The following is a 12,545-nucleotide window of genomic DNA, read 5'->3' as shown; positions in this document are numbered from 1 at the left end:
CTGGACTATGGGATGGAGGATATGTATGATGGGTATATGGGCACCGGACTATGGGATGGAGGATATGTATGATGGGTATATGAGCACTGGACTATGGGATGGAGGATATGTATGATGGGTATATGAGCACTGGACTATGGGATGGAGGATATATATGATGGGTATATGAGCACTGGACTATGGGATGGAGGATATGTATGATGGGTATATGGGCACCGGACTATGGGATGGAGGATATGTATGATGGGTATATGAGCACTGGACTATGGGATGGAGGATATGTATGATGGGTATATGAGCACTGGACTATGGGATGGAGGATATGTATGATGGGTATATGAGCACTGGACTATGGGATGGAGGATATGTATGATGGGTATATGAGCACTGGACTATGGGATGGAGGATATGTATGATGGGTATATGAGCACTGGACTATGGGATGGAGGATATGTATGATGGGTATATGGGCACCGGACTATGGGATGGCGGATATATATGATGGGTATATGAGCACTGGACTATGGGATGGAGGATATGTATGATGGGTATATGGGCACCGGACTATGGGATGGAGGATATGTATGATGGGTATATGAGCACTGGACTATGGGATGGAGGATATGTATGATGGGTATATGAGCACTGGACTATGGGATGGAGGATATATATGATGGGTATATGGGCACGGGACTATGGGATGGAGGATATGTATGATGGGTATATGAGCACTGGACTATGGGATGGAGGATATGTATGATGGGTATATGAGCACTGGACTATGGGATGGAGGATATGTATGATGGGTATATGAGCACTGGACTATGGGATGGAGGATATGTATGATGGGTATATGGGCACGGGACTATGGGATGGAGGATATGTATGATGGGTATATGAGCACTGGACTATGGGATGGAGGATATGTATGATGGGTATATGAGCACTGGACTATGGGATGGAGGATATATATGATGGGTATATGGGCACGGGACTATGGGATGGAGGATATGTATGATGGGTATATGAGCACTGGACTATGGGATGGAGGATATGTATGATGGGTATATGAGCACTGGACTATGGGATGGAGGATATGTATGATGGGTATATGGGCACGGGACTATGGGATGGAGGATATGTATGATGGGTATATGGGCACCGGACTATGGGATGGAGAATATGTATGATGGGCATATGGGCACTGGACTATGGGATGGAGGATATGTATGATGGGTATATGGGCACTGGACTATGGGATGGAGGATAATTATAATTTGCTATAACTATCCACAGTTAGTTACTATGCCCGGGCAGCGCCAGGCTCTTCAGCTAGTTGGATATAAACTAGTAATATAAATGTTTTTATATATCACACATATATATATTTTTTTTTAACGTTGCAGAAACATAAAAAAAAAAACCATTAATGCCTGCCACCCTTTTTCTGGGCTGCCACATACCTCCCCAGCATCTCTCCATGTTGGCGCACAACTTCCATCATCCTCCGGTGCGAGGCCTCCAGGTTTTCTAATGTTGGGATTTCTGCTGAGGGAACGGTAAGAGTTAATTCTGCTGTGACCTCTCTGTAAAGGTCCATGTTTGTTGTGTAACACTTACGGTTTTGGGGCGCCTGTGCTTCATCGGGGGAGGAGGCGCTTAAAGCCCACCGGATCCTGTGGCCCCACCGGCTGGGGAAACACAACGCTTACTCTGACACGAGCGCCCAACACCCGGAGTGACGCTGGCGAGAGCTCATTGGCCGGAGGAGACGGGGTACCAGATGGCTGGGGTGGTCCTAGGGATAAGAAACGCATTGAGCGGAGTACGCCTTCCACTTGACGGTGGCTTTTGGGGCGGCCTCAGTCTCCAGTAATGTTCTGATGCTATGGAGCGGGGAAAACGCCTTTTATGACCTAATGGGGCAGAATGTGTGAAAACAAAGGAAAATCAAATGAAAAAATGTCAATGTCAACCCAAATTCCGTTTTGGCTTTTACAATCCTCGCCCCTGTTGGGCCCCGATATATAAAGATCACCGGTCCACAATGGTCAGCTGGTTTTCAAATATAACTTTGTGGTCATAAAACTAAATGAGAAAAAAAAAGGCCTTTTTATTCCCACCTGAAAACAGGAAAGAAAATGTCAGTGACCTGAAAATGATTCTAAACACAAACCCCAAAATGCCCGGAATGTCGGAATGTTGGCCGTTGTTCAGCCCAGGCAGATAAGCGACAAAACCGAACCTCCCCGCGCCCACTCACCAACACTCACCACGACGCCGGTCAGCCTGTCCCCGGATGCTGGCGGTCCGTTGGCTGGAGCGGTATCGCAGCTCTGCTAACTTCTTCCTTATGTGTGTGGTAGACCTGTGGATCCCAAATCTGCGGGATCGGCCCCTTCGTATCTTTGTGGGGCGGGCTGTGTGGTAGATGACGTGCATCCCACACACTGGTCAGAGAGCGGAGCTCGGCCTCCCCCCAGGGTGCAGCACCTTGTCTGGACGCCATGCTATCTAATCTGGAGACACCGCCCGCCAGAGCGTCGAGACGACACGGCGCTAATGCGTCCTCGATGGGAAGGAAACCCTGTTCTGAGACGCAACGGCGCTCACAAAGTGTCGCTTCCTCGAGACAGTGTCTATGGAAGTATATATAGCTATATCCATGTACCAGCAGTGATGGAGTTACAGGCAGTGATGGGAGTACCAGCAGTGATGGAGTTACAGGCAGTGATGGGAGTACCAGCAGTGATGGAGTTACAGGTAGTGATGGGAGTACCAGCAGTGATGGAGTTACAGGCAGTGATGGGAGTACCAGCAGTGATGGAGATACAGGTAGTGATGGGAGTACCAGCAGTGATGGAGTTACAGGCAGTGATGGGAGTACCAGCAGTGATGGAGTTACAGGTATTGATGGGAGTACCAGCAGTGATGGAGTTACAGGAAGTGATGGGAGTACCAGCAGTGATGGAGTTACAGGCAGTGATGGGAGTACCAGCAGTGATGGAGTTACAGGCAGCGATGGGAGTACCAGCAGTGATGGAGTTACAGGTAGTGATGGGAGTACCAGCAGTGATGGAGTTACAGGCAGTGATGGGAGTACCAGCAGTGATGGAGTTACAGGTAGCGATGGGAGTGCCAGCAGTGATGGAGTTACAGGTAGCGATGGGAGTGCCAGCAGTGAAGGAGTTACAGGTAGCGATGGGAGTACCAGCAGTGATGGAGTTACAGGCAGCGATGGGAGAGCCAGCAGTGATGGAGTTACAGGTAGCGATGGGAGAGCCAGCAGTGATGGAGTTACAGGTAGCGATGGGAGTGCCAGCAGTGATGGAGTTACAGGTAGCGATGGGAGTACCAGCAGTGATGGAGTTACAGGCAGCGATGGGAGAGCCAGCAGTGATGGAGTTACAGGCAGCGATGGGAGTGCCAGCAGTGATGGAGTTACAGGTAGCGATGGGAGTGCCAGCAGTGATGGAGTTACAGGTAGCGATGGGAGTACCAGCAGTGATGGAGTTACAGATAGCGATGGGAGTGCCAGCAGTGATGGAGTTACAGGTAGTGATGGGAGTACCAGCAGTGATGGAGTTACAGGTAGTGATGGGAGTACCAGCAGTGATGGAGTTACAGGCAGTGATGGGAGTACCAGCAGTGATGGAGATACAGGCAGTGATGGGAGTACCAGCAGTGATGGAGTTACAGGTAGTGATGGGAGTACCAGCAGTGATGGAGTTACAGGTAGCGATGGGAGTACCAGCAGTGATGGAGTTACAGGCAGTGATGGGAGTACCAGCAGTGATGAAGTTACAGGCAGTGATGGGAGTACCAGCAGTGATGGAGTTACAGGCAGCGATGGGAGAGCCAGCAGTGATGGAGTTACAGGTAGCGATGGGAGAGCCAGCAGTGATGGAGTTACAGGCAGTGATGGGAGTACCAGCAGTGAAGGAGTTACAGGTAGTGATGGGAGTACCAGCAGTGATGGAGTTACAGGCAGTGATGGGAGTACCAGCAGTGATGGAGTTACAGGTAGTGATGGGAGTACCAGCAGTGATGGAGTTACAGGTAATGATGGGAGTACCAGCAGTGATGGAGTTACAGGTAGCGATGGGAGTACCAGCAGTGATGGAGTTACAGGTAGTGATGGGAGTACCAGCAGTGATGGAGTTACAGGCAGTGATGGGAGTACCAGCAGTGATGGAGTTACAGGCAGCGATGGGAGAGCCAGCAGTGATGGAGTTACAGGTAGTGATGGGAGTACCAGCAGTGATGGAGTTACAGGTAGTGATGGGAGTACCAGCAGTGATGGAGTTACAGGTAGTGATGGGAGTACCAGCAGTGATGGGAGTACCAGCAGTGATGGAGTTACAGGCAGTGATGGGAGTACCAGCAGTGATGGAGTTACAGGTAGTGATGGGAGTACCAGCAGTGATGGAGTTACAGGCAGTGATGGGAGTACCAGCAGTGATGGAGTTACAGGTAGTGATGGGAGTACCAGCAGTGATGGAGTTACAGGCAGTGATGGGAGTACCAGCAGTGATGGAGTTACAGGCAGTGATGGGAGTACCAGCAGTGATGGAGTTACAGGCAGTGATGGGAGTACCAGCAGTGATGGAGTTACAGGTAGCGATGGGAGTACCAGCAGTGATGAAGTTACAGGTAGTGATGGGAGTACCAGCAGTGATGGAGTTACAGGCAGTGATGGGAGTACCAGCAGTGAAGGAGTTACAGGTAGTGATGGGAGTACCAGCAGTGATGGAGTTACAGGCAGTGATGGGAGTACCAGCAGTGATGGAGTTACAGGCAGTGATGGTAGAACCAGCATTGATGGAGTTACAGGTAGTGATGGGAGTACCAGCAGTGATGGTGTTACAGGTAGTGATGGGTATATGGGCACTGGACTATGGGATGGAGGATATGTATGATGGGTATATGGGCACTGGACTATGGGATGGAGGATATGTATGATGGGTATATGGGCACCGGACTATGGGATGGAGGATTTGTGATGGGTATATGGGCACGGGACTATGGGATGGAGGATGTGTGATGGGTATATGGGCACGGGACTATGGGATGGAGGATATGTATGATGGGTATATGGGCACTGGACTATGGGATGGAGGATATATATGATGGGTATATGAGCACTGGACTATGGGATGGAGGATATGTGTGACGGGTATGTGGGCACTGGACTATGGGATGGAGGATATGTATGATGGGTATATGGGCACTGGACTATGGGATGGAGGATTTGTGATGGGTATATGGGCACTGGACTATGGGATGGAGGATATGTATGACGGGTATATGGGCACGGGACTATGCGATGGAGGATATGTATGATGGGTATATGGGCACTGGACTATGGGATGGAGGATTTGTGATGGGTATATGGGCACTGGACTATGGGATGGAGGATATGTATGATGGGTATATGGTCACAGGACTATGGGATGGAGGATATGTGTGACGGGTATGTGGGCACTGGACTATGGGATGGAGGATATGTATGATGGGTATAAGGGCACTGGACTATGGGATGGAGGATGTGTGATGGGTATATGGGCACGGGACTATGGGATGGAGGATATATATGATGGGTATATGGGCACGGGACTATGGGATGGAGGATATGTATGATGGGTATATGGGCATGGGACTATGGGATGGAGGATATATATGATGGGTATATGAGCACTGGACTATGGGATGGAGGATATGTATGATGGGTATATGGGCACTGGACTATGGGATGGAGGATATGTTTGATGGGTATATGGGCACGGGACAATGAGATGGAGGATATGTATGATGGGTATATGGGCACGGGACTATGGGATGGAGGATATGTATGATGGGTATATGGGCACTGGACTATGGGATGGAGGATATGTTTGATGGGTATATGGGCACGGGACAATGAGATGGAGGATATGTATGATGGGTATATGGGCACGGGACTATGGGATGGAGGATATATATGATGGGTATATGAGCACTGGACTATGGGATGGAGGATATGTATGAGGGGTATATGGGCACTGGACTATGGGATGGAGGATATGTTTGACGGGTATATGGGCACGGGACAATGAGATGGAGGATATGTATGATGGGTATATGGGCACGGGACTATGGGATGGAGGATATGTATGATGGGTATATGGGCACTGGACTATGGGATGGAGGATATATATGATGGGTATATGAGCACTGGACTATGGGATACAGGATATGTATGATGGGTATATGGGCACTTGACTATGGGATGGAGGATATATATGATGGGTATATGAGCACTGGACTATGGGATGGAGGATATGTATGATGGGTATATGGGCACTGGACTATGGGATGGAGGATATATATGATGGGTATATGAGCACTGGACTATGGGATGGAGGATATGTATGATGGGTATATGAGCACTGGACTATGGGATGGAGGATATGTATGATGGGTATATGGGCACTGGACTATGGGATGGAGGATATATATGATGGGTATATGAGCACTGGACTATGGGATGGAGGATATGTATGATGGGTATATGGGCACTGGACTATGGGATGGAGGATATGTTTGACGGGTATATGGGCACGGGACAATGAGATGGAGGATATGTATGATGGGTATATGGGCACTGGACTATGGGATGGAGGATATATATGATGGGTATATGAGCACTGGACTATGGGATGGAGGATATGTATGATGGGTATATGGGCACTGGACTATGGGATGGAGGATATGTTTGACGGGTATATGGGCACGGGACTATGAGATGGAGGATATGTATGATGGGTATATGGGCACGGGACTATGGGATGGAGGATATGTATGATGGGTATATGGGCACGGGACTATGGGATGGAGGATATGTGTGACGGGTATATGGGCACGGGACTATGGGATGGAGGGAGGATATGTATGATGGGTATATGGGCACGGGACTATGGGATGGAGGATATGTGTGATGGGTATATGGGCACGGGACTATGGGATGGAGGATACGTGTGACGGGTATATGGGCACTGGACTATGGGATGGAGGGAGGATATGTATGATGGGTATATGGGAATGGGACTATGGGATGGAGGATATGTGTGACGGGTATATGGGCACTGGACTATGGGATGGAGGGAGGATATGTATGATGGGTATATGGGCATGGGACTATGGGATGGAGGATATGTATGATGGGTATATGGGCACCGGACTATGGGATGGAGGATTTGTGATGGGTATATGGGCACGGGACTATGGGATGGAGGATGTGTGATGGGTATATGGGCACGGGACTATGGGATGGAGGATATGTATGATGGGTATATGGGTACTGGACTATGGGATGGAGGATATATATGATGGGTATATGAGCACTGGACTATGGGATGGAGGATATGTGTGACGGGTATGTGGGCACTGGACTATGGGATGGAGGATATGTATGATGGGTATATGGGCACTGGACTATGGGATGGAGGATTTGTGATGGGTATATGGGCACTGGACTATGGGATGGAGGATATGTATGACGGGTATATGGGCACGGGCCTATGGGATGGAGGATATGTATGATGGGTATATGGGCACGGGACTATGCGATGGAGGATATGTGTGACAGGTATATGGGTACTGGACTATGGGATGGAGGGAGGATATATGTATGATGGGTATATGGGCACCGGACTATGGGATGGAGGATTTGTGATGGGTATATGGGCACGGGACCATTGGATGGAGGATGTGTAATGGGTATATGGGCACGGGACTATGGGATGGAGGATATGTATGATGGGTATATGGGCACTGGACTATGGGATGGAGGATATATATGATGGGTATATGAGCACTGGACTATGGGATGGAGGATATGTGTGACGGGTATGTGGGCACGGGACTATGGGATGGAGGATATGTGTGACGGGTATGTGGGCACTGGACTATGGGATGGAGGATATATATGATGGGTATATGAGCACTGGACTATGGGATGGAGGATATGTGTGACGGGTATGTGGGCACGGGACTATGGGATGGAGGATATGTATGATGGGTATATGGGCACTGGACTATGGGATGGAGGATTTGTGATGGGTATATGGGCACGGGACCATTGGATGGAGGATATGTATGATGGGTATATGGGCACGGGACTATGGGATGGAGGATGTGTGATGGGTATATGGGCACGGGACTATGGGATGGAGGATGTGTGATGGGTATATGGGCACGGGACTATGGGATGGAGGATATGTATGATGGGTATATGGGCACTGGACTATGGGATGGAGGATATATATGATGGGTATATGAGCACTGGACTATGGGATGGAGGATATGTATGATGAGTATATGGGCACCGGACTATGGGATGGCGGATATGTATGATGGGTATATGGGCACTGGACTATGGGATGGAGGATTTGTGATGGGTATATGGGCACGGGACCATTGGATGGAGGATATGTATGATGGGTATATGGGCATGGGACTATGGGATGGAGGATGTGTGATGGGTATATGGGCACGGGACTATGGGATGGAGGATATGTATGATGGGTATATGGGCACTGGACTATGGGATGGAGGATATATATGATGGGTATATGAGCACTGGACTATGGGATGGAGGATATGTATGATGAGTATATGGGCACCGGACTATGGGATGGCGGATATGTATGATGGGTATATGGGCACTGGACTATGGGATGGAGGATATATATGATGGGTATATGAGCACTGGACTATGGGATGGAGGATATGTATGATGGGTATATGGGCACCGGACTATGGGATGGAGGATATGTATGATGGGTATATGAGCACTGGACTATGGGATGGCGGATATATATGATGGGTATATGAGCACTGGACTATGGGATGGAGGATATGTATGATGGGTATATGGGCACCGGACTATGGGATGGAGGATATGTATGATGGGTATATGAGCACGGGACTATGGGATGGAGGATATGTATGATGGGTATATGAGCACTGGACTATGGGATGGCGGATATATATGATGGGTATATGAGCACTGGACTATGGGATGGAGGATATGTATGATGGGTATATGAGCACTGGACTATGGGATGGAGGATATATATGATGGGTATATGGGCACGGGACTATGGGATGGAGGATATGTATGATGGGTATATGAGCACTGGACTATGGGATGGAGGATATGTATGATGGGTATATGAGCACTGGACTATGGGATGGAGGATATGTATGATGGGTATATGGGCACTGGACTATGGGATGGAGGATATGTATGATGGGTATATGAGCACTGGACTATGGGATGGAGGATATGTATGATGGGTATATGAGCACTGGACTATGGGATGGAGGATATATATGATGGGTATATGGGCACGGGACTATGGGATGGAGGATATGTATGATGGGTATATGAGCACTGGACTATGGGATGGAGGATATGTATGATGGGTATATGAGCACTGGACTATGGGATGGAGGATATGTATGATGGGTATATGGGCACGGGACTATGGGATGGAGGATATGTATGATGGGTATATGGGCACTGGACTATGGGATGGAGGATATGTATGATGGGTATATGGGCACGGGACTATGGGATGGAGGATATGTATGATGGGTATATGAGCACTGGACTATGGGATGGAGGATATGTATGATGGGTATATGGGCACGGGACTATGGGATGGAGGATATGTATGATGGGTATATGGGCACCGGACTATGGGATGGAGAATATGTATGATGGGCATATGGGCACTGGACTATGGGATGGAGGATATGTATGATGGGTATATGGGCACTGGACTATGGGATGGAGGATAATTATAATTTGCTATAACTATCCACAGTTAGTTACTATGCCCGGGCAGCGCCAGGCTCTTCAGCTAGTTGGATATAAACTAGTAATATAAATGTTTTTATATATCACACATATATATATTTTTTTTTAACGTTGCAGAAACATAAAAAAAAAAACCATTAATGCCTGCCACCCTTTTTCTGGGCTGCCACATACCTCCCCAGCATCTCTCCATGTTGGCGCACAACTTCCATCATCCTCCGGTGCGAGGCCTCCAGGTTTTCTAATGTTGGGATTTCTGCTGAGGGAACGGTAAGAGTTAATTCTGCTGTGACCTCTCTGTAAAGGTCCATGTTTGTTGTGTAACACTTACGGTTTTGGGGCGCCTGTGCTTCATCGGGGGAGGAGGCGCTTAAAGCCCACCGGATCCTGTGGCCCCACCGGCTGGGGAAACACAACGCTTACTCTGACACGAGCGCCCAACACCCGGAGTGACGCTGGCGAGAGCTCATTGGCCGGAGGAGACGGGGTACCAGATGGCTGGGGTGGTCCTAGGGATAAGAAACGCATTGAGCGGAGTACGCCTTCCACTTGACGGTGGCTTTTGGGGCGGCCTCAGTCTCCAGTAATGTTCTGATGCTATGGAGCGGGGAAAACGCCTTTTATGACCTAATGGGGCAGAATGTGTGAAAACAAAGGAAAATCAAATGAAAAAATGTCAATGTCAACCCAAATTCCGTTTTGGCTTTTACAATCCTCGCCCCTGTTGGGCCCCGATATATAAAGATCACCGGTCCACAATGGTCAGCTGGTTTTCAAATATAATTTTGTGGTCATAAAACTAAATGAGAAAAAAAAAGGCCTTTTTATTCCCACCTGAAAACAGGAAAGAAAATGTCAGTGACCTGAAAATGATTCTAAACACAAACCCCAAAATGCCCGGAATGTCGGAATGTTGGCCGTTGTTCAGCCCAGGCAGATAAGCGACAAAACCGAACCTCCCCGCGCCCACTCACAAACACTCACCACGACGCCGGTCAGCCTGTCCCCGGATGCTGGCGGTCCGTTGGCTGGAGCGGTATCGCAGCTCCGCTAACTTCTTCCTTATGTGTGTGGTAGACCTGTGGATCCCAAATCTGCGGGATCGGCCCCTTCGTATCTTTGTGGGACGGGCTGTGTGGTAGATGACGTGCATCCCACACACTGGTCAGAGAGCGGAGCTCGGCCTCCCCCCAGGGTGCAGCACCTTGTCTGGACGCCATGCTATCTAATCTGGAGACGCCGCCCGCCAGAGCGTCGAGACGACACGGCGCTAATGCGTCCTCGATGGGAAGGAAACCCTGTTCTGAGACGCAACGGCGCTCACAAAGTGTCGCTTCCTCGAGACAGTGTCTATGGAAGTATATATAGCTATATCCATGTACCAGCAGTGATGGAGTTACAGGCAGCGATGGGAGTACCAGCAGTGATGGAGTTACAGGCAGTGATGGGAGTACCAGCAGTGATGGAGTTACAGGCAGTGATGGGAGTACCAGCAGTGATGGAGTTACAGGTAGTGATGGGAGTACCAGCAGTGATGGAGTTACAGGCAGTGATGGGAGTACCAGCAGTGATGGAGTTACAGGTAGTGATGGGAGTACCAGCAGTGATGGAGTTACAGGCAGTGATGGGAGTACCAGCAGTGATGGAGTTACAGGTATTGATGGGAGTACCAGCAGTGATGGAGTTACAGGAAGTGATGGGAGTACCAGCAGTGATGGAGTTACAGGCAGTGATGGGAGTACCAGCAGTGATGGAGTTACAGGCAGCGATGGGAGTACCAGCAGTGATGGAGTTACAGGTAGTGATGGGAGTACCAGCAGTGATGGAGTTACAGGTAGCGATGGGAGTACCAGCAGTGATGGAGTTACAGGCAGTGATGGGAGTACCAGCAGTGATGGAGTTACAGGTAGCGATGGGAGTGCCAGCAGTGATGGAGTTACAGGTAGCGATGGGAGTGCCAGCAGTGAAGGAGTTACAGGTAGCGATGGGAGTACCAGCAGTGATGGAGTTACAGGCAGCGATGGGAGAGCCAGCAGTGATGGAGTTACAGGTAGCGATGGGAGAGCCAGCAGTGATGGAGTTACAGGTAGCGATGGGAGTGCCAGCAGTGATGGAGTTACAGGTAGCGATGGGAGTACCAGCAGTGATGGAGTTACAGGCAGCGATGGGAGTACCAGCAGTGATGGTGTTACAGGTAGTGATGGGAGTACCAGCAGTGATGGTGTTACAGGTAGTGATGGGAGTACCAGCAGTGATGGTGTTACAGGTAGTGATGGGAGTACCAGCAGTGATGGTGTTACAGGTAGTGATGGGAGTACCAGCAGTGATGGTGTTACAGGTAGTGATGGGAGTACCAGCAGTGATGGAGTTACAGGTAGTGATGGGAGTACCAGCAGTGATGGAGTTACAGGCAGTGATGGGAGTACCAGCAGTGATGGAGTTACAGGTAGTGATGGGAGTACCAGCAGTGATGGAGTTACAGGTAGTGATGGGAGTACCAGCAGTGATGGAGTTACAGGCAGTGATGGGAGTACCAGCAGTAATGGAGTTACAGGTAGTGATGGGAGTACCAGCAGTGATGGTGTTACAGGTAGTGATGGGAGTACCAGCAGTGATGGAGTTACAGGCAGTGATGGGAGTACCAGCAGTGATGGAGTTACAGGCAGTGATGGGAGTACCA

The 12,545-nt window shown here is 49.3% G+C and overlaps 1 protein-coding gene and 1 long non-coding RNA gene across 2 annotated transcripts; one reads left to right on the top strand and one right to left on the bottom strand.

Annotated features, from left to right (window-relative positions):
* Positions 1 to 1,432: 1,432 nt before the first annotated feature.
* LOC141074966 (uncharacterized) lies at positions 1,433 to 10,772 on the bottom strand. The gene is made up of 4 exons (XR_012227246.1): positions 10,197 to 10,772; positions 10,040 to 10,121; positions 1,621 to 1,916; positions 1,433 to 1,545 (listed from the first exon to the last, which is right to left on the bottom strand). It is a non-coding gene; the product is annotated as an uncharacterized lncRNA (long non-coding RNA).
* LOC141074968 (uncharacterized) lies at positions 3,073 to 9,935 on the top strand. The gene is made up of 2 exons (XM_073562299.1): positions 3,073 to 4,059; positions 9,894 to 9,935. The coding sequence occupies exons 1-2, from the start codon at positions 3,076 to 3,078 to the stop codon at positions 9,933 to 9,935; spliced, it is 1,026 nt and encodes a 341-aa protein (XP_073418400.1). The 5' UTR covers positions 3,073 to 3,075.
* Positions 10,773 to 12,545: the final 1,773 nt, after the last annotated feature.

This window comes from Dendrobates tinctorius, unplaced genomic scaffold, assembly GCF_039654945.1.
Source record: "Dendrobates tinctorius isolate UK_male_01 unplaced genomic scaffold, ASM3965494v1 ptg000344l, whole genome shotgun sequence".
In the NCBI taxonomy this organism is placed as follows: Eukaryota; Metazoa; Chordata; class Amphibia; order Anura; family Dendrobatidae; genus Dendrobates; species Dendrobates tinctorius.
Note: the sequence above shows the minus strand (reverse complement) of the source record. Positions and strands in the feature narration are given on the sequence as shown.

What these genes read in the sequence shown, in the direction of transcription:
- LOC141074968 (XM_073562299.1), top strand. Translation starts at nt 3,076, where the DNA reads ATGGAGTTACAGGCAGTGATGGGAGTACCAGCAGTGATGGAGTTACAG. An exon ending in CAGCAGTGATGGAGTTACAG is followed by an intron (nt 4,060 to 9,893) that starts GTAATGATGGGA and finishes ATGCCCGGGCAG; the next exon opens with CGCCAGGCTCTTCAGCTAGT.